A 23,528-nucleotide genomic window follows, 5' to 3' on the forward strand; every position below is an offset into this window, starting at 1 on the left:
TTTAGTAAACTATTTTAAAAAATAAATATATTTTTAAAGATTTTATTTATTTATTTTTAGAGAGAGGGGAAGGGAGAGAAAAAGAGAGAGAAACATTGATGTGTGAGAGTTACATTAATCGGTTGCCTCTCACATGCCTCCAACCAGGGATCTGGCCCGCAACCCAGGTATGTGCCCTGACTGGGAATTGAACCGATGACCTTTTGGTTTTCAGGCTGGCACTCAATCTACTACCCAAACCAGTCAGGGCTATATTTAGTAAATTATTAATATATATTAGTTACTACTCTTATTATCAGTGTGATATTAAAAACATTCAACAATCAGAATGGCATTAGCATCAGCCAATCAGGAGACACACAGCACGAACATAACTATGACTTCCGCGTGGGAGGATCAGTAACTGCAGTTACTGCTCAAGCTGCCCCTTAAAGGGCAGGTAGGGATCTCCCCCGCACACGTGGGCATAATAAAGAGAGGCACGTTGCGGGGGGAGGGGGGGAGCCTGATACATACATGGTAACCTTCATGCTCTTTTGTGACTGCAGCAAAGGGTGAAGATAAAAGAAAAAAAAGAAAGAATACTGTCAAGTTAGATTAGGGACAAGTCACAGAGGGAAAGGGTTTTGATAACTTTATTTGGCAAGACAATAAAATGTAATAGTTGAGTTGTGTAGTAGCTCATCAAAGGCTAAAGGATGCGTTTGGTCACAAGGTTCAAAATGAGTGCTGTCCACCACACTGGAATATGGAAAATGTTTACACTACAGTTCACTCTAAAGAACATGGGCACACACACTTTAAATAGCTTCCACGGACCAAGGCTAAAATACCTTATAATGATGTGCAGATTCCCAAAGGTTTATTAAAAGGCAGATTTTCACTTAAGTTGTCTTTATTTTTTGAAGCATTTTCCTCTAGTACAATCCTGATTTCAAAATCAGTATTTCTCTAATGTTGGTGAAACTGGAAGTTTCCAAATCTGTGATGGTAATGGACGGGTGCTACTTGCATCTGATCAAACCAGGAGCAACATACTGCCAAACACTAATGGGAAGTATTTTTTAAAAGCCCACAGTGGCAACTCAAAGCAGTAATGGCATCAAGTAGGAATTAAAATCTCCATTAAAAGCCAATGAGGGTGTGTAGGTTAATTTTGAAATTCACTCTTTACATGACTTCAAATCAGAAACCTTGCTACTCAAATTCAAACAGTGTGCCGTGGACATCCGTTACTTTTGGGTTCTCAGGGACCACCTTTCCTCCCTTGCTCCCTGTACGATTCCTTTTCCTGATAATTCCCTTTCCTGGGGGCAAACTCCTCTCCTGATCAGCTCAGGGATGAAATATGATCCAATCTAAGCAAAATCAAAGTTCTTTACATAACTTGTAAATTTACCCAAATTTTGCATAACTTGCTGTCACACTTTGGTTATGATGATGTCATCTACCATCCTCATTGTCTCTCACCCTCAAAAGGAGCATCCCCAAAGAAAGTGTGCTTAGATGAGAAAACCAATCCAGGAAGAAAAAATCAGAGGCAAGTGTAAGAGATGGAAGGATTGGTTTCGTGGGTGTTTGGACCCAGTCACGCCTGGATTTCCCTGTATATGAATCAATGAATTGCCCTCAGGCCGACACTAGTTTGACTTGAGTTTGTTATTGCAAATGGAGGGACAATTGGCTAATAATCAAAAGTGCACAGAATCTACCTGAAAATAAACACATTTTAATGCAGTAGTGTATGATTAAATAAAAGTAAACTGGTATCTGTGTTTAAGCAGTCCAAGTGTCCATCAGTTAGATGAGTGGATAAAACAACTGTGGGACATTTACACAACGGAATACTGCTCAGCCATAACAAAGGAGAAAATTTTACCTTTTGCAACAATATGGATGGACTTGGAAAAGACTATGCTAAGTGAAATAAGCCAGTCACAGGAAGACAAATACCATATGATTTCACTCATATGTGGAATCTAATGAACAAACTGAACTAACAAGCAAATAGACTCATAGATAGAGAGCAGGATGACAGCTCTGGCCAGGGAGAGACGAGGACTGGAGGGATTGAGCAAAAAAAAAAGAAAAAGAACCCACAGACACGGACAACAGTGTGGAGTTTGCAGGGGGGAGGAGTGGGGGTGGAGGTGAAAGAAGGTATAAGGGTGATAAACAGTAATGGGAAAAAATACAATAAAATTATTTAAAAATTTAACGACTAACATGAAATCAGGTACAACACACTTGTATACGTCAATCAAATCACACAAAATGTACAAAGGACCTTTTCGGCATTACAGTCACATGTTTACCGTTTTACTCTGCACTGTGAAACCTGAATCCACTACTTGCTTCAGGGAAACAAATCGGCTCAGCTATGCTTTGGATTCTTAAGTAGCTTTATATTTAAATTATATAGTTAAATTTAAATTATATCTAAGTTATATTTAAATTACAGAGTTAAATGATAGTAATTCTCTTTAATTTATGTTTATAATACGAACAGGTGCAAGCTTTGTTTACTGTAATTTATGGCTATTAATCCTCTATGTAATAATCAGCAATTCTGAAAGGACCACCTTGTCTTTGAAATCATTGTTTAAAAAATAAAGAAGGCCAGGTGGAGCTTTTCTCCTTTTAAAATGTGAGTCATGAACAAAATTCAAGCGCTGCACTTAACATTGGTCAGGGAATTTATGCATTGGAATTTGTCAAGAATCCAAAATGGAGAAGGTCTCTGGGGAAAAAAAAAAAAAAAAAAAAAAGGAATTGGGTCTTAATACCACAGACATCTAGGACTCTCAGTAAATTACTCCAATTTTATCCCCTCCAAGCAGTTGACATGGTTATTCACTGAAACACATGTTTATTGTAAATCCTGAGGGAATAAACATGCGTATTACTCAAATGAGCTGATAGTTACGTTTAAGGGAACCATGCTAGTTAAATTCTTTCCTAAGGAACAGTCTCTAATGGAAAAGTCTAATAGAATTCTAGACAACAGAGATGGCAAAGATGCATTATTAGATCATTTAGATGTTTTTTTCCCCTTTCTTTTTCCTTCTCGGCAGGGGAAAAGCACAGGATAAGTTCTTTGGTTTTTGTCCAGTTCTCAATTTAAATTCTAGAAGGGATGGAACTCAACACTTTTCTTGGAAATGAGACTACATCATAACAGATTTCATTGTCAGGAAATTCCTTTCCACCCTGATATTCAGATCACATGTTCACTTGTGTACTTTACCCCACTTTTCCCAATAACAATTCTATTTATTTATTGACGCTTTCAATTCAGTTCATCCTTTCTTGTCTATTTCAAAAAGACAAATTTCCCTTTTAGATTACATATGAATCCCCTGAAATACCATTTACTTGTCTCTCCAGTAATATTGCAGATGACACAATTCTACACAAATCTTTTACTGTATGAGGGAGAAGACTCCTGAGGTTGCTTTAGGGTGTACATATATTTCAAATGGCAAGGCCTTATTCCCTATGAATCCTGTTTCCACTATTACTTTTATACAAGGGTCTTTGTGGCATTACTTTCTTTAGCTTCTCTTTTCCAATTTCTACCTCAAGTTATATGTATTTGTGTTCTACAAGTTTCTCCTAGACTCATCTTCTCATTATGTTTTCATATTTCTAATCTTTCTAAGTCTCTTTAATTAAAGTCTCTGGCTTTCTTTTGGTCTAAACTTATTCCAATTATACACTAAAAATGAATCTCACTAATGTCCAATTTTATCTTTGTTTTCTTAACCATTAAGTACACAGATGCAACACAGATGTAGTAATTCTTTTTATAGTCATGTTGCAATTTCATAACTGTATAAATTCCAATAAAACCAGGGACATTTAATTTTAATATGTGAGATCATAATGTATACAGAGCTGCCATAAGGTATAAATTAAGCCAGGTATATCATAAATACACATATACATTCCAACAACCCTAAAGAGTCCAAGTGTTTCTTTTAGTTATTGGTAGATGTTTCAAAGTACAGCATGAAACTGGTCACCACAACACCCCTGTGGGGCAGTGACAAGAGTGGGTGGAAATGGGATAAAAGGTACAGAATTTATAGTAAAACACAGCTCATTATGTGACAAGTGCGGCCAACTTTGTGAGCACGGATGATTCAAACAACAGTTTGGAGCTGCTGATTTTCTGAACCGAATATAAGAAATAGTAGCTAACTGCACTTATTCAGCCTTTACATGGGACATCGTTACCGGGTGCTACCCCTGTATAAAGGACCCATTCAGTCATTTCAAGAGGGTAAGTTGCACGTAAGTTCCAAAGGCAAGAATGGGCAACTGAGGGCGAGGTGATGTGTCACACAGCCTTCTGACATCTTTGTGACTGACACAGGTGATCCTTGGGTTTGGTCTTGCATCAAAAGAGAAAAGTTTTCATACTATACAATTCAGTATACTAAAAGCCAGGGTCTAATTAAAATAAGCACTATACCAATCAGGTGCAAAAGAGGGGTTGTTATTAGGAATAAAGACCTTGTAAGTCAACTCAAGAGGTTAGAAAATACATATTCAAAAAATTTTTTTAGATTGTTTAATTACTTTTCAGAAAAACAAAAAACTGTACCCACCCACTAACAATCACCCAATAGCTGGTTAATGCAGAGTCCTCTGCAGGCTGGGCATTTTCTTCCCCCAGAAGCGCTCAATTTTCACTGCCAGTGTTCTTGGTAGATTCACTTTTCACTGAAAAAACAAAACAAAACATACAGTCAAGTGTTTATACTGTTTTTGTTTAGCCTGTTCTGTTTTTTCCTCTTCTCTCCTACCTACAGCACTGCTCACAAGCACAGACAAACTGTCATGTCCCAGGCAGCCAGGATATACGGTTCTGGCCATAATAAATAGAGAAATGATGTCTGAAAGTGGCAATTATATTTTGTGAGGTAACATCCTTCCTGACTCCGTGGAAGACTTCGGAATGGTCGCTTCAGTGTGGTTATGATCCCATACTTGCACTACTGAATAGATCGCTGTTATCATATAGACTAGCCAAGTGTGGTTGGAATAAATTTTTCCATGTGTTTTTTTTTAAACTTAAAATTAAGAGTCCATATACATTCAGTGAATGTGGGCTAACAGAAGACTAGCTGTCACCTCTTTTTACAGGAAAGAAGACTTAGAGCAGAAATGCATTTCCTCTAAGGGAACCGCCTTGCCTAGAGCAAGCAAATCTATGATTACTCACTAAACTGAGACTTCCCCGTGAATAGACTGGACCTTTCCTCCCTAGAACATCCCCCTAGTGTAGCATGTTTGCTGAATCAATATAAATGCAAGTCACTCTATCTTTTAGTTGTTGTTTTTTAATCTGTAAAATGGGAACCGGAGTGAGTGCTCTATTTATTTCATTGTATAGTGAAGCTAAGAGGAAATAATATACAAAAACACTATGAAAATTAAGGTTAAAATACAGATTATTTTGCTTGACACTGATAGCCATTCATATCCACTGTGTACATAAGAAAAATAAAGCTCAAAATAGTAGAGTGAATGCTCAGCAGCCCAAAGCTAATGTGAGTTGGTGCTGGAATCATAAACCTGGATCTTGTGTCATTTTCCAATTGCCAAGTTCTCTGGGGTTTGCTGATAGTACCTAGATTTAAGATTGTACCAGCAACCAAAATGGTGTTTACTGAGTTCTTTTTATGAGAAAGGCCTTGAAATAGCTGCCAATCCTTGTGGAATTTTATAAACTCTAGCAGAGTCCTTCAAGTGTCTTTATGATATTACAAGTTAGTTGTTTTCTGACTTCCTCAGCACTCAATGCAAACCCTGTGTAATAGCACCTACTGCATGTGTGCGTTCCTGTGCCTGAGGTCCATCCCCATCCCCCCACCCCATCACCTCACGCAAACACTGAAAGAGAGAGGAAGAAAATGAGGGGAGAAATAAGGGAGGAGAGAGGGAGGCAGAATAGATGAAAGGTTCTTGGTCCAACAGAGACCTTGGTCCAAAGGTTCTTGGTCCAATGAGACCGACATGTGAGTAGTTGTTATGCCATAGTATTTTTTACCAATTCAAGTAATCAATTTTGGGTAGGATTCCTTTTCAAAGGCAGAGGCATTTTCTAATTTTGAGTTATCTTAGAACAACAAGAGAAATATTATTCTGCTGTTATTTTTAAATTAGTGGGGATTTGTATTATTTGGCATTGCAGTTTGCAGAAGACTTTTCCCTTTCTTTGCTCACTAAAGTTGCCCAGTTTTCATCTTTTCATAGAGCTCCATTCTTTCCTCTCAGACTGAAATGCAGCATGCTTTTGAGACATTTGAGCTACTAATTAATTTTGGCAAATAAGAACCCATGAAGCAAGTAATACTGTTCTGATCACTTTGCACAGGACCGATACAAGATGGGGGGTCACCATTCTACATTTCCAATCTAGTGGGCTACCGTAACTGCTTAACCTTTTATAGTCAACTTTTTTCATTCCTTAAAAAGCAAACATATCTATTGCCCATCAATATAGGCAGACTTTGGAAAAAGTAAATTATGGCAATCTATAATCCTAACAAACATTATAACAACCATTAACTGTGCAAACTACTGAATCCAAGCCCAGACACACATTTTTCCAAAACTAGGAGAGAGACACCTTGTACTATGAACTCAAGATTAAAATCCAACATTTTGGCTCTGGAGAGAGAAAGAATTTCAAGGCTTTCCAAAGAAAATGTCCTGTTCTTATATAACCTCCTTCTGCATTAAGGGACCACCCTGCAGAATATCCAATGGCTGTGAGAAGGTACCAAAAAAAGAAAAAAAGACACCTTGAAGTGCTTACACAAAGAAATGCATGTACAGGAAGACCTGGGATTATTTTTTAAGGTTCATGTATTGATGACGTGACAATACTGGTATGGCCCTTCAAATCCTGTCAGGTCCCCTTCAGTTCTCTGCTCCAGAAGCCCTAAACGATCCTCTGTGCTGAGAGCACGAGTCACTTGTGCTTCCTGTAAATAAGTCGAACATCATATACCTACCCCAAATTAGCAAATTTTACTTAAGAAGTTTCCAAGTGTACTACAAAAGCAGCCTTTTCTTTTTGCTTCATTACAGGAAGCCTTACTTCAATGTGCATTCCTAAACAAGGTGAAAGAGGAGCTGTGTGTGCTGTGTTTATTTACACAGACAGTGTTTGCCCTGGCTTGTAACCCATGTTACTCAACAACTCTCCCTGAAACCAACATTTAGAGCGAGGGCTATGTGAATTATATTAAGGGAAAAGTAAGGTTTTTATGCAGCTTGAAAAAAGTGAAACTGGTCATTTAAAACTAAAATTTCTAATTTAATTTGAGAAAACAGAATATTCTTGATCAAAGTGTGAAAAATATAAAGCCAAGAATTAACTTCAAGATTTAGAAATCCATAATTGATTATAAGGAACTTCACATTTGTTAATTAAAAACCTATTTTCAAATTGTGGCACTGACAAAAATTTTGGCCACTTGGGAAAACATTTTTCTCCTATTAACTTTTGTGAAGAAAAAAAAATGCTATTATATACATATACAGAGAACATCTTACAATAAAGGTTACTGCCTGTTATAGTCTATAATGCTGTATAATAATAAAACCCAAACCACATATTTCAAGTAGTATTATCTTAAAAAATAGAGATGAATCCAATCTAAGGATCTTATGGTCCTCTGGAGCTTGTTACAATGAAACCTTCCTGCACCTAATAACTCTTAGTGAAAGTGGTATCTAATGGTCTTGAGTTAAGGTAAGCAACCTTTCTACCTTTTTAAAAGTAACTTCTGGATTTTATTCATCCCCTAGAATCTGCATCCAGAAACACAATTAGCTTACTTCAGTAAGTATTTGCAAATAAGGATAAGTCATTTTATACACTGAACTTTTACATATGCCACTTCCAGTTCTAATACTTCCTCCTAGACACACTACTCACCAAAGAGGAAAACATATCTACTTTTAAAGATTCACAAAAATGCCAAGGCATACGGCCGAGGAAACAAAAAAATCAAGAAAATAAAAACAATGGGTTTGAAAATAAATGGACATAAAGGGTCACGGCAATGGCACTCGACCCCACGGCACATTGTTCTAAATGGCAGCCCTACTTTCAACATGCTGTTCCTGGTAACATTTCTCTTTTTATATGGCAGGATACTAAACATGTTTTTGCAGTCCCTCACTTTAGGAATCTCTTAAAAAAAAGGGTTTTTAACTCAGGAGTAAATTTATCTGATCATGACAGACTGATGCTTAAAGACTATTGGCTTAAAAGAAGACAAAAACACAGAGAACTCCAATAGAGCAGAGAGTATCCTTTCATAGCCAGACATTTACTTAAACTGACTTAGTCATTTCAAAACGATAACGTAAGCTCACATGTACTCAAACAAGTCAGAGGCAGCAGCTCATTCATTTGGTTGTTTATGGTATTAAAGCTACAGAGTAAATTCAGTTAAGTGTGTCAATGTAGTGAGAAAATACATACATAAAGAAGTACAGACAGCTCTAATTGCTTCAGTTTCACTACAGTTATTCTGAGCATTGCAGGAACAAATTTATACTTACCCTGGTGAAGAACCTGCATGTCATTACTGGATTCCTTTAACACCACATGTAATGTTGGGTACTCAATGATCACTTTGTTCCTCAAATTGTCAAGGAGACTTTTGTGAGGATCCAGTTCATAATACCTTACAATATAAAAGCAAAACAAGAAAATGGTCTTAGTGTTAAAAATTACTCATTAATTAAATGTATCAGTCTCATACATAAAAAATTTTTTAAATGGTGATAACACTTTCAGTAGTTATTTTCTTATAACATAGCAAGTTTCATACTTCTAAAAAACAGGTACAAGTTGTTTTTATGGAGGTTCTATAACTACAGAAAAAAATGTATCAAGAAACTTCTGGCTTTTGACTTCCGTTCAAGATGGCTGTGCAGGAAAACATAGCTCATCTCCTCACACAACCATATCAAAATTACAACTAAACTACACAACGACCATTATTCAGAACTGCCAGAAATTGAGCTGAATGGAAGTCCTACAACTATGCAATTAAAGCACAAATGACATCGAGACTGGTAGGGAGGGCAGAGACATGGATTGAGCCAGTCCCATATGCACATGTGGCAGATAAAAATCAGAAGTGGTATCTCTGGGAGGGAGGGGTCCTGGCCCCATACCTCCCAGCCCAGGGTTCCAGTGCCAGGAAGAGAAGTTGCCATAACTTCTGGCTGTAAAAACCAGTGGGGATTGAGGCTGTGATAGATGGAAACTTCTAGAGTCCCAGGCACTTCCTCTTAAAGGGCCTGTGTATGGATTTACTTGGATTCACTCCCTCTGAGCTCTAGTGCTAGGGAGGAAATGAAGTGTCTGGCATTAGGGTGAGAGCTGAGGGGCAGCTTTCCCTCTGACAGAAGTGCTGGCCTTCCCTTCACAGAGCAGGCAGATGGTCATCACATTTGAGACTCCATCAACCTGGCTCACAGTGTCTGCCCCACCCTGGGGATTCCTTGATCCCATCCAAATTTTGGGCCCACCCAAGCTGTTTCCAGTGGCTTTTCCATACAAATGGTTTGTCTTGGCTCATGTTTCTGATTTTCCTAAATTCTTGTAAACAAGCAGCACCTGGCCTTGGTTCACAACTTGGTCTCTCCTAGACACCTCCAAGACCAGCACAAGAAGCAGCCATCTGCAGATCACTTGTAGCTTATGCTGAGAAGCCCAAGACAGAACACCAGTGGTGGCTGACTTTGGCCTGCACCTCCTAAGGATGCCCCAGAGCCTATGCATTCTGGTCAGCTTACAGACCACATTGGAGCACCACCACCCAACTCCCTTGACAAGTGACACACTCAGAGGTAGGGACTCAGTGGGTAACAGCTCTGCTAAAGTCAGTCTTGCTTTGAGAAATGAGCTCCTGCACAGCAGCTGATCATCCATGGTGGCCAAGGTTGGCGGTCAGTGGTTATAGCCAGTCCTTGCAGCTGATCAGCCTGGATAAATTCCTCAAACTGACCTGCCAACAGCAATCAGGGCTCAACTACAACAGGAGGTCATACATCACCCACATAGTAGGTGAACCTTGAGTACCCTGGTTGGGTAATAGGGGAGGCTGTGCCACTGGACCCTACAGGGCACCTACTACACTAGGCCACTCTTCCAAGCCAGGGAGTTATAGCAGCTTTACCTAATACATAGAAACAAACACAGGGAGGCTGCCAAAATGAGGAGACAAAGAAACTTGGTCCAAATGAAACAGCCAAACAACATTTCAGACAAAGAACTAAACAAAATGGAGACAATCTACTCGATGCAGAGTTCAAAATACTGGTTATAAGGATGCTCAATGAACTTAGGGGAACAGTAGATGAACTCAAAGAGAACTTCAAAAGAACAAGAAAGGACGTGGAACCCTGCCTGGTGTGGTTCAGTGGATTGGGTGCTGGCCTGTAAGCTGAAAAGTTGCCAGTTTGATTCCCAGTCAGGGCACATGCCTGGGCTGCAGGCCAGGTCCCCAGTTGGGGGCGTGTGAGAGGCAAGTGATCTATGTACATCTCACACATCAATGTTTCTCTCCCTCTCTTTCTCCCTTTCTCCTTCCCTTCCCCTCTATCTAGAAATAATCTTAAAAAGAAATGTTATGAAGCAAAGCAAATATTAAAAATAAAAATAAATAAAGGACATGGAAATCATAAAAAAGAACCAGTTAGAAATGAAAGAAATGAAGGATTTACAGGGAATCAACAGTAGAGTGGATGAAACCAAAAATCATATTAGTGATTTGAAATATAAGAAGGCAAAAAACATCCAATTAGAATAGCAAAAAGAAAAGAATCCCCCCAAAATGAGGATAGTGTAAGGGGCCTCTAAGACAACTTCAAGTGTACCAACATTCACATCATAGGGGTGCCAGAAGAAAAGAGAGAGCAAGACATTGAAAACTTATTTGAAGCCCTGGCTGGCGTAGCTCAGATTCCCAGCCAGGGTACATTCCTGGGTTGCAGGCCATAACCCCCAGCAACCGCACATTGATGTTTCCCTCTCTCTCTCTCTCTGTCTCCCTCCCTTCCCTCTCTAAAAATAAATAATAAAATCTTAAAAAAAAGAAAAAAGAAAAAGAAAACTTATTTGAGGAAATAATGACAGAAAGCTTCTCTAACTTGGTGAAGGAAACAGACATACAAGTCCACAAAGTGCAGAGTCCCAAACAAGATGAACCCAAAGAGGCCCTACCCAGACACATCTAACTAAAATGCCAAAAGTTAAAGACAAAGAATGTTATAAGCAGCAAGAGGAGAGTAGTTAGTTACCCATGAGGAGATCCTATAAGAATGTCAGCTGATTTAGAAAAGATTGGCAAGAAATATTCAAAGTGATAAAAGCATGGACCTACAACCAAGATTACTCTACCCAGCAAAGCTATCACTTGGAATGAGAGGACAGATAAAGAACTTCCCAGACAAGAAAAAGCTAAATAAATTATCACCACTGAATCAGTATTTTATGAAATGTTAAAGGGTCTTCTTTAACAAGAAGATAAAAAATATGAACAATAAAATGGCAATAAATACATATATATCAATAATTGAATCTAAAAAACAAGCAGAACAGAAACAGAATGACGGATACAGAGAATGTTTTGATGGTTGCCAGATGGGAATGGGTTCAGGCAGATGGATGGAAAAGGTGTAGAGATTAAGAAGTATGAAATGGCTTTTACAGAATAGTCATGGGGATGTAAAGTACAGCATAGGGAATACGGTAGCCAAAGAATATATGTGCATGGCCCATGGACATGGGCAATGGTGTGGAGCCTGCATGAGGTAGTAGGAGAAGGGGCTGGGTGAAGGGGGACCAAAAGGGGAAAACTGGGACAATTATAATATCATAAACAATAAAATATAATTTAAATTAAAAAGAAGCAAACTAAGTGTCTATCTACTAAGTGTAGATGAACAAAACAGTAACAAAATAAAAAAAGCGTATCAAATAAACTGACATTAGTAAAACTCTAAAATAAGTCATTCATTTTCATACAAAGGAATAAAGCCTAACTTTTACATATCTATTTCTAATGTACCATAAAATTTTCTTGAATAAATAAAACAATACCTAAAAATTAAAAAAACAAACACTATCCCATGATAAATAATTTCTAGTATTATGTCAATAAAATAACTGGCTACAAAATACTTCTGTAAAAAGTTCATTCTAATTAAATATGGCCTTACTTTATTTAAAAATTAAAAAAAAACTCCAGATCTGGGTTCCTGAATGAGTCAGAAAACACCAATTTTAAGAAGTATGGAGTTTATCAGTCATGGTATCCTGACATAGCTGTTCAATGTGTCATACGTAGTTAGGTACTTGTATTCCTTAAGGTATGAAATTCTTGTGTCATTACTTAAAAAAAAATTGAGTTGATTAAAGATGCATTCCCCTAACATTCTCCCTTGCCTGCTTCTGGACTAGGAGTAAAAGGGGGGGAATTTCAGCTAGCTTACTGGGAGTTGCATATGGGAATGTGTTAGCATGTTGGTATCATGTCATGTCAAAGAGGAAGAGGAGAACATGTCTACCACCGTAGTGCAGATGTTCTCTAACTTTTCTTCACTATCTCCACCAATGAGAGATGATATTCACATGTACAACACAAATCCCAAGGGACACCCAGCCTGAGAGCTGTAACTCTACACTTTTCCCTCCTGCTCAAAAAAGCACAGTGGAACACAAGTGATCAAGAGTGAGGTTATTGCTGGGATACGCCCGAGTCTGCTGTAATTTTGTCTTAATAGTACATCCCTCACAAACTTGGGTATTTCTTGATTAGTAACAAATTATTTACTCCATAACTCAGCAGTTGCACACTTTCTAAGAACTGGTATAGTGATTTCTTTGTGTTCTAAGTTTGTCCCATGTAAGGGAAAACAGAAGTACTTAAAATGCAAAGTCAAGCCCACTATAAAGAACTAACTTCTTTCTAAGAAGCAGGTGACAAGTGAGAGAGCAAATGTAAAGCCAAAACTTTCCTTATATTTGCCTGACTGTGCACCCCACCCCTGGAATTAAATTCTTCATTTCAGAATCACAGAATACTTTTTTGTGTTGAAGGAAACTTGAAATGCAAAATACTCAGTTTTCCTAAACCAGCCACCCTTGTGCCCATAGGCCACAGAACGCATACATTCTTTTCCCTGTGTAATATAATGCAGATGTGCTTACAATATTTTAAAAGTGGTTCCAGCATCCAAGGATTAAATGTTTAACATCTTTTAAACATTATTTCCCTTTGAAATAAGCATCATTAAAAAAGTTAACAGTAAATATACCAAAGGAAAAATGAGATTGGATTAGAATCAAAGTATGACATTAACTTACAAAATAAAATATAAAATGGATATAACTAAATTTTTCTTAGGAGGAAACAAGGCTTGAATTCTCAAACAGAAATTTTTCCAGTGGTATCCTATAAACCCTTGCAGTAACTTATCTTCTGTGCATTTTAACTGAATCATCAAGCTTTTATTAGGAGAAATTTCCCAAATAAGGGAGTGTTTTCTACTTATTTCAATTTTTGGTAAACAATTTTCCGTGTTTACTTAATGCTTTTGGCATTTTATTTCTTCTTATAGTATTTAATATTTGTTAGGTTTCTGTAGATTTCCAAAGCTGGAGCAATTGGAAGAGGGAAAAAAAAGGCTTCTTCAAAAGCCACATGGTAACCAGAGCCAAATTTTATAGGTTCCCAGCACAGGAACATTTAGAGATACTTAAAAATTACCAGGTAATAAGTTATATATGTGCCAACCAGGCACTGCACAAAGTACTTAGAATGCAAATATTTATCAAAATTTGTAATAATTTAAAAAATATTTTATTCAAATGAAAATGAAATCTGGTATGTTGTGTGGTTTTGATTAGAACTAATGAACATTAGAGTTTACTCTAAAATGTTGCAAACTGCTAATCACAGCAATATTGCTATTGTGTCAGTAAGCTTCCAGGCCTCAGCTTTCCGGTCTGTTCATTAAAGAAGTCAGACTTCACTAGATAATCTTTCAGCAGAAATTGGGAATTTCTTTGATTTTTCTACTACTACTAATGGTTACTCTTAGTCTACTACAATAATTTTCAACTGGTGTGCCATGAGAATTTTTAAAACAAGCAGTACCTGAGTATTTAGTCAGGGCCACAGACCTCTTTTTCCTTTAGGCTGTCAAATAAAAAAAATGACAACAGCCAACACAACAGTCATCCAGTGTGAATGAATTAAAATTAAAATTACACCCATTTTTGGGTCATATTGGCAATATATTTTTTGGTGTACCACAGAATTTTAGTAAGTAGTTTATGTGTGCCATGAGATGAACAGGTTGAAAAATCACCAACTTAAGCCCTGAACGCTGTTTTAAATTTGTCTTTAACTATAGTAACAACACATTCTTATAGAAACTTTAGCTTAGGACAAAGTTATTGAACTTCTTCAGTAACAAAGAATGGTACTTTGTATATAAGTACTGAAATACATAATTGTCATTTTATGCATTTTGTATTTTAAATGTTGCCTTGCAACTTTAAGTACCACCTTCAAACCATTATTTTATATCATATTTACATCAAAGCTTCTATTATCTTGAGGGAAACTGCACAGTCCAGCTTGGCACTGCCCAAAATATTTAGGCCTCAGCTCCTTGGCAAGCCACTGAACCCTAAGTCACTGAACCCTAAGAGACAGCTGTATCTTTGAAATTTTCAAAAACTATGCTGTTCCCATTAGTAGAATGGCCCTGCTACCCTAAGACAAATTACTTAGGTTTGGAAGAATTAAGATAGCAACATTTGTCTTTTCTCTGACCCTTAGGGATCATCTCGGACATTTCCTCTCGTTATTGCACTTGCTCTCTGTCCCTTATAGGCTTGCTGGCTGAGCCTGCTCCAGGCAGCTCCACAGGGGCATGAGCAGGTCAGCATGTCTCAGGAGGCTAAACAGGTGCTGCAGTGATTGACATTACATAAATAAAAGGTGTCCTGATACTCAAGGATATGCTTTTAATCTTGGCTCTGTTACTAACTTTCAAAGAAACTGGCTATGTTCCTAAACTTCTTTCTCTGCACTTTATTAGCAAATTAGGATTTTTTTTAAAAGGAGACAGAAAATTAGGAGAAAAAAATGTCACAGGCCACTTTATTTGCCATCTGATCACTGACACCCCTTAGAGATCATTTCCCCTTTAGTCCCCTAAAAATACTGAAACTAAATTGGAATATTCTCCTACTTTAACATTATAATAGCAGCCCGCAGGTTATAGATTTTTTTCCACTATAAAATAAGGTGACTGGATGAGGTGAATACCAAGATCATCCAGCTCTAAAATTCTATGAGTTCTGATATATGTATCTGCCAAAGGTAGCACAAACCCTATATTCTTTTTTAATATACTTTACTGATTATGCTATTACAGTTGTCCCATTCCCCTCTTCACTCCCCTCCACCCTGGATACCCTCTCCCACTCACATTTCCCCCCTTTAGTTCATGTCCATGTGTCATAAGTTCTATAGCTTCTACATTTCCCATACCATTCTTGCCCTCCCCCTGTCTATTTTCTGCCTACCCTCTATGCTACTTATTCTCTGTACCTTTTCCTCCTCTCTCCTCCTCCCACTCCCCTGTTGCTAACTCTCCATGTGATCTCCATTTCTGTGGTTCTGTTCCTGTTCTAGCTGATTGCTTAATTTGTTTTTTTGTTTTAGGTGTGATTGTTAATAATTGTGAGTTTGCTGTCATTTTACTGTACATGTTTTTTACCTTCTTTTTCTTAGATAAGTCCCTTTAACATTTTGTAAAATAAGGGCTTGGTGATGATGAACTCCTTTCACTTGACCTTATCTGAGCAGCACTTTATCTGCCTTTCCATTCTAAATGAGAGCTTTGCTGGATACAGCAATCTTGGACGTAGGTCATTGCCTTTCATGACTTGGAATACTTCTTTCCAGCCCCTTCTTGCCTGTAAGGTCTCTTTTGAGAAATCAGCTGACAATCTGACGGGAACTCTCTTGTAGGTTACTGTCTCCTTATCTCTTGCTGCTTCTAGGATTCTCTCCTTCATCTTTACCTTGGCTAATGTAATTATGATGTGCCTTGGTGTGTTCCTTCTTGGGTCCAACTTCTTTGGGACTCTCTGAGCTTCCTGGACTTCCTGGAAGTCTATTTCCTTTGCCAGAATGGGGAAGTTCTCCTTTATTACTTGTTCAGATACGTTTTCCACTTGTTTTTCTTCCTCTTCTCCTTCTGATACCCCTATAATTCAGATGTTGGAACGTTTAAAGATCTCCTGGAGGTTCCTAAGCCTCTCCTCATTTTTTTGAATTCTTATTTCTTTATTCTTTTCTGTTTGATTCTTTCTTTCTTCCTTCTGGTCCACTCCATTGATTTGAGTCCCTGTTTCCTTCCCATCACTATTGGTTCCCTGTGCATTTTCCTTCATTTCACTTATCAGCCTTCATTTTTTCATCTAATTTGTGACCAATATCAACCAATTCTGTGAGCATCCTGATCACCAGTGCTTTGAACTGTGCATCTGATAGGTGGCTATCTCTTGGTTGCTTAGTTGTATTTGCTGTTGAGCTTTGATCTGTTCTTCCATTCAGGCCTTTTTTTTTTTTGGTCTGGTCGTGCCTATTACGTATGAGGGACGGAGCTTTAGGTGTTCACCAGGGTGGGGCAACCCACCTCTCTGGGTTGTGGTGCTGTATGTGGGGGCAGGGTCCGAGAGGGGACACTGGTGCTTGCTCCTCTCTCTGTCGGATTTCAGTCCCTTCCACTGCTTCCCCCAAGCTAACTGGGCCTTTCTAGTGCTGATTCCCATGTGGGTGGGCTTGTGCACATTCTAGGACCCCGTGGGTCTCTCCAACACACTATCCCTGCATCTCAACCCCCACAGGTGTTTTCAATCAGTGTCCCGAGGTTCTATTTTCCAGTGCTGGAATCCTGGGTTGTGCGGCACACAGTGCCTCACTTCACAGTCTCCGCCTCATTGGGTCTGCCAGCCACCTGTGTGCCTAGGGTCTGCCCTCTGCGGTCTTGCGCCTGGGATGTCTTATGTGCCCTTTGCAACTGCTTTTTGTGCTGCAACCCTTTCTGCTTAGCTGCCCGACTCTGCCCCTCCTACCAGTCTGGATGAATGTGTACATTTTAACTCCTTGGTTGTCTGAATTCCATACAGTTCAATTTTCTGTCAGATCTGGTTGTTATCTTGTTTCTAAATTGTTGCTGACCTTATTTCGGTTTTGTGAGGAGGCACAGTGTCTACCTATGCCTCCATCTTGGCCGGAAGTGCCACAAAACCTATATTCTTTTTTTTTTTAATAGGGACTTTTTTTTTTTAAAGATTTTATTTATTTATTTTTAGAGAGGGAAGGGAGGGAGGAAGGGAGGGAGGGAGAGAGAGGGAGAGAGAGAGAGAGAGAGAGAGAGAGAGAGAGAAACATCAATGCATCAATGTGCGGTTGCTGGGGGTTATGGCCTGCAACCCAGGAATGTACCCTGGCTGGGGATCGAACCTGGGACACTTTGGTTCCCAGCCCACGCTCAATCCACTGAGCTACGCCAGCCAGGGCCTAAAACCTACATTCTTAATAGTCATATTTATTTTTCATTCTAAGTTTCTGTGTTAAAAGTACAACTAACTGATTCCAAATGTACAAAGTTGAACCTTTGGCTGTTTTAAAAAAATTAACCCTAATATACATCAGTTTATTGTTATCCAGTAACTAAAGGTTTTTGAAGTATGGTTCATCCTCATATAAATTAAATTCAGTAAGATTCCTGAATTAGTTATACACTAAGTGTTTTAGATTCATACTTATCAAATGCCTTTAAAATAACACAAACTTAAAAGTACTAAATTTATTTTAAGCCTTGGTTGGCGTGGCTCAGTGGACTGAGTGCCAGCCTGTGAACTAAAAGGCTGCCACTGTGATTCCCAGTCAGGGCACAGGCCTGGGTTGCGGGCCAGGTCCCCAGCTGGGGGCACTTGAGAGGCAAATGATCGATGTATATCTCACACACATTGATGTTTCTCTCTCTTCTCCCTCCCTTTCCTTCTTTCTAAAAATAAACAAATAAAATCTAAATAAAGAGAAAGCACTAAACTAATTTTAAAAGTAGAAAGAACAGATTAAGCAAACAAAATGGTTTTCAAAACCCAAACAAAAACTAAGAAACCACATTGTTAATGAAGACCCAGAAGAGGAGAAAAAAGATACATAACTTCAAACTAAAATATATAAAACCAAACTAAGTCCAGGAATAGACAATTTTAACTCTTCTGTTCAGAAAACAAAGGTGTTATTTAAAATTTCTCCAAATAATACTGTGTGACAATTTCTGTAACTCATACTGCCCAAGTCACATTAGAAACAGATCTTGTCAAAATAAAGTTTTTCTTACCTTGTAGTTTTCATATTTAAAGAATACAGGAATTAAACTAACTGTTTTCTGCACTTTGTTTTGGGAGTTCAATGCATCCATGCAGACAAATGCTATACACACTTGACACGGCGTGCCATTCATCAGCTGGTCAGGGCAGACATGTGCCTCCATTCAGAAAGCACACAGTTTAGAACTGCACTGATAAAGGATCCTGGTCTATCCATAATATTGCATGAAAATTTTAGGATGTGGTAAAATAATGACCAGCTATACATTTTAAAACATGCCTTAAAAAGGGCCTTATAGGGCTCTTCCTTGTTCTATATGCTACCTGTTCAGTCTTTTCTTATCCTCACTGTAAGCTCAATTACTTCTAAATCCAGAAGGCCTGGGTTCCAGTCCTATCACTGGTCCTTATGAGTTGTGACTCCCAAGGGTACTCAGTTTTCCTCATCAATATAATGACGAAAAGAATAACTACTCATCAGCTAGCCTGTAAACATTAAACGTAATAGGTGAAAATGTTTCTGAAGAGTAACTTGCCAAACTAGTATCAGTAATAAGACTTTGTACCCTGAAGATAATTTATTACCTCTAGTAGGGAAATGACATACTTATCAGGAATTAGGTTCATGATTTATGATGAAACTAGCTTAGAAAAAGTATAAACTTTGTAGACAAACAGACCTGAGCACAAATCCTAGCTTTGCAACTGTATCTTGGGACTATAAAGCAGATCTTTGGGTATGCTAATTTCTTAGAGCTGAAGATTCCCATCTTGTACAGATACAGTACATTCTTCTTTAGAATTAATGTATGTGAAAATGCTGTAACACAAAGTCTGGCATTTATTCATCATTTAATTCCTCAAATATTTATTTGGGGCTAGCATGCACAGGTAGTCTGCTAGGTAATGGCAGTACATAGAAATAAATCCCAGTTTACTGGGGGTGCCAGTCAAATACATAACTACCACATTTTCATTGGGACAAGTTTCACAACTGAAATCTAAAGCTAAGTTGATCTACTCAGTAAGCACTCTCGCTTTTTCCTTGTCTACCTCCAAATGTTCTTTGAGGCTGCACAGTGCCCTCAATCTATGTACTGCACTTACTAACCCTAGCTCCCCCTCACTTAATTGGTTCTTAAAATTCCTCTTTCTCCATAGATTTTCTCCTAATTAACTAACATATGGAATTTTAATTAGCCTTACGCTTGTTAACAAAACATGTCTTCTCCGGTGTTAAAATGAATGCAAACCTCTGATCGGTACAGATTCTTATATCCTCAAGTTTTATTAGGAAGTGTCACTTTCAAAATATGATTATGTCCCTGAGAGAAGCTTTTGCTTAAAGAGTTAGTCACACAGTTCATGAGTTAACTACATCGTAGAATTATATTACTTTAGAGTTAGCAAGAACTACTCTAGACTTTTTTTGTCTTCCAGGTGAGGCCATTCAAGTTGAGATGTATCTTACTCAGAGTCACTGAAGGAGATGCAGAGTTGGGACTATAAAGCAGATCTGAGTTCCTTTACCCAACTATTTGTCTGCTGACTCCCCAATCAACACATATTTACTGCGATCTACCATGTATCAAACACTGTTCTAAGCACTGGGAATACAATGGTGAAGTATTCCCAGAGGTAAAAAGATAGAGGCTTTCTAGGGAGTATATATGGAGTGGGGCAAAAGTAGGTTTACAGTTGTGAGTATGTGAAACAGTTTATTGTTGTATTATTATTATTATTATTATTATTATTAATTATTGTATTATTTTCCATATAAGCAATTGTAAACCTACTGTTGCCCCATCCTGTATACAAGGTACAGTCAGGAATAAGCTAGGTGTCAGCAAAACTGAGTACAGAGTGGATATAGGAATACACACAGGATTCAGTTTTGGTAGCTATAATAAATTATAGTGAGAAGTCTTGTTGGAGACAAGGTTGATGCTCTTTGGCAAAAATGAAATATCTGAATTATCTAAAAATTTCAAGTAATCATGTCATGATGCCATCTGGAAAATATATATAGTTGGTGACAAATTATTATGTAACAGAGTGGATAAACTTACTGAAGAACAGATCCAAAGGGATGTGATAGTCAAATTTCTTAGTGGACTATAAGTTACAGTTTACATATGATGCCCTCATTTTAAATATATACCATCAGTTTGTTTTCTGTATCTACCAATATTTCTGTTTTGTTTTGTCAATTGTTTTTTAGATTCTACATATCAGTGAAATCACACAGTATTTACCTTTAACTGTCCAGCTTATTTCATTAATATCCTCTAGGTCCACCCTGTTGTCATAAATGTCAAGATTTTATTCTTTTTTTAAAAATATTTTATTTACTTATTTTTAAAGAAAGTGGAAGGAAGGGAGAAGGAGGGGGAGAGAAACATCAATATGTGGTTGTCTCTCACGTGCCCCCTACTGGGGACCTGGCCCACAACCCAGGCATGTGCCCTAACTGTGAATTGAACCAGCAACTCTTTGGTTTGTAGGCCGGTACTCAATCCACTGAGTCACACAAACTGGGGTGATTTCATTCTTTTTTATGACTGAGTAATACTCCTTCATACATGTACCACATCTGCTTCAATGGATAAATGAATTGCTTCCATATTTTGCCTATATGGTAAATAATGCTGCAATACCTATATGGGTGCACATATCTTTTTGAATTAGTGTTTTTGTTTTCTTCAGAAAAATACACAGAAGTGGAATTGCAGGATTGTATAGTAAATTTTCTTGAGAAATACCCATACAGTTTTCCTCAAGTAAAATTTTATTGGAAATGTATCTTTTAATGTAATGAGTAAGCCCTGATGACATCTTTTACTAGATGCAAGCGTGTTCACTACTGATTTTTAGATTTCCTGCACTTGTGTCTGCACTCTTTATTAATAGGCTCAAATTCCAAGAAGGAAACAAGAGAAGTTTAAGTAATCCCACCGAGAGAACACACTGCTGTTACTCACTAACCTTTCCTTCATCTGTTGCTTTCAAGGGATCTAACTAAAAGGCAAAAATGATCTTGGCTATTTATATAAGGAAGGGCATTTGAGAGTAGCTAATACTAAAAAATCTCATATTCCTTTAATGTTCTCTGATATATATTTAATTTTGTACCATTAGTATCAAAATTACCTTAATTTTCAAGTCCTTCAGTTTTCTAATATCAGGACATTTAATATTACATATTATAACTTTCCTATTTAGAATACTTTCAAAGTACATTCTTCAATCATTCTCTATAGGCCTTAAATGATATGATTTAATTTTCCATTTTTGGTTCAATTAGGCAAAGGGTACAGACTATTATCTTTTTTAGAATGTATAAATCTGATTTTTAAAAATCTATCCTAATATCAAAAAAAATGTTTCTTTATACAACTTCAACAATTCTACTGAACAAACATCTACAAAATACTACATAAAAAACATGTTAGACACTGAATGGGATCCAACAATGTCTTCGAGGAGTTTATCATTCTAGCCATTGTTTCTCAAAGTGTGGTCCCGGGGATAACTTCTATCAGGGTTCCCTAGGAGGCACAACTGTGAAAATAGCAGTCTTCCAGGTCCTGTGTGAGAATGACTAAAGCAGACCCTCCGAAGGTGAGCTGGACGGAAAGCTACAGTTTCAACAACTGTTGGTGGGCACTGAAATCTGCTAAGCAGACTCTAGGAAAGAGGAAATACAGGTTTTCTAGTTCTAGGGAAGAAGAAATACAGGTTAAATGATCAGCTGGGGAGAGGCTTACTGTCAGAACAAGTGGCCAGTAGGCACAGGGGCTGGGTGAAAAGCAAAGATCTGGCAGGACTATGAGGAGAGGCAGGCAAGAGACTAGGCTCTTAGAATTTACTGGACTGAGAGGCAGTGTCTTGAGTCTAGGAAGCCAAATCTAATGAGGAAGCATGAACTGGGAGGTCAGCTCTGCTCTAAGGTAGACGAAGGTCTTTGCTGGTGGGTGGGTATAGTAAAAGCTAAAAAGAGACCAGATACATGTCACTTGAGACTTGTACATGAGCAAAATTAATTTCTCTGAAAAGGGAGAGGAAAAATTATCTTTCCTCTTACCCTCACTGTAAGTTATTTTTAAATATTTCATGTTACAAATCCAAGGAAAGTAAAGCAATTTAAAAAATAAAATCCTCTCTGCACGGAAATAAAATCTTCCAAGAGAAATAGCTCATACCTTTGCTGGTTGGTTTTTTAAAAAGGAAGTGTTCCAAAATTATTAACTATAACCAGCACAGTGAGAAACAACTGGCACAATCTGTGTGAGTATGACAGGGTAGTATACTTGAGTAATAATCTTCTGTGATGCTCATGAAATCGAAGCCAAGAGAATGCTTTAATTTGGCGTGGGCTTAAACTCTGAACTCTTGGCTTTACATGTCAATTTCTGGCAGTAGAGTGAAGGCAACTGGTGTATGCTTCTGTCAAAAACACATCTGGAGTGTTCATGATGGGTACCTGTTATACCGTGTATGTTAAGGTCATGTCTGTTGTAGCATTTACCACACATCAACCTCCTCTCCTAGACTGTGAGCTTGAGGGCTCATCTTTTAGGGCTTAGCACTGTGCTGGCCCATGGAAAGGAGGGGCGCAATAAATATTAACAGACTAAAGAAAAAAATAGAGACTTGATTAGTCTTAACTTCCTGATACTTTAGGTCAAGTTTATATATCAAAGAGCTTGTCCTCTAAGCAGATACTACTTTTTTTCTGAAGGAACTTGAAAGTATACTGGGCAGCTATTATAATATTTCTCTCTTTTTCTGTTTTTACATAGTGAGAGCCAAAGCCCCCAACTGGTTAAATGATATAGTCACTGTTTTCATAAATCAAGTCTTACTGGAACACAGTCATACCCATTCATCTATGATTGTCTATAGCTGTTGATGTGCCATTATACAATGGCAGAGTTGATAATTGGGACCGTATGACCCACAAAGCCAAAACTAATTACTCTGCCCATTTACAGAAAAAGTTGTCCAAACCATGCTTCAGAATATTCAAGTGGTATCAACACCTAGCACATAGCAGGCA

The 23,528-nt window shown here is 37.9% G+C and overlaps 1 protein-coding gene across 1 annotated transcript in view; it reads right to left on the reverse strand.

Annotated features, from left to right (window-relative positions):
* Window positions 1–4,547: 4,547 nt before the first annotated feature.
* The window catches only part of ZNHIT6 (zinc finger HIT-type containing 6), a 64,621-nt gene continuing 45,640 nt past the window's right edge, over window positions 4,548–23,528 (reverse strand). Inside the window, exons 9-10 of the mRNA XM_028514088.2 lie at window positions 8,590–8,714; window positions 4,548–4,728 (exon numbers count right to left, since the gene is read on the reverse strand). Of these exons, the coding sequence (XP_028369889.1) occupies window positions 4,688–4,728; window positions 8,590–8,714 (166 nt within the window). The 3' untranslated portion in view covers window positions 4,548–4,687. The remainder of the gene's footprint in view (window positions 4,729–8,589; window positions 8,715–23,528) is intronic.

The sequence above is a fragment of the Phyllostomus discolor genome, chromosome 5 (genome assembly GCF_004126475.2).
Source record: "Phyllostomus discolor isolate MPI-MPIP mPhyDis1 chromosome 5, mPhyDis1.pri.v3, whole genome shotgun sequence".
In the NCBI taxonomy this organism is placed as follows: Eukaryota; Metazoa; Chordata; class Mammalia; order Chiroptera; family Phyllostomidae; genus Phyllostomus; species Phyllostomus discolor.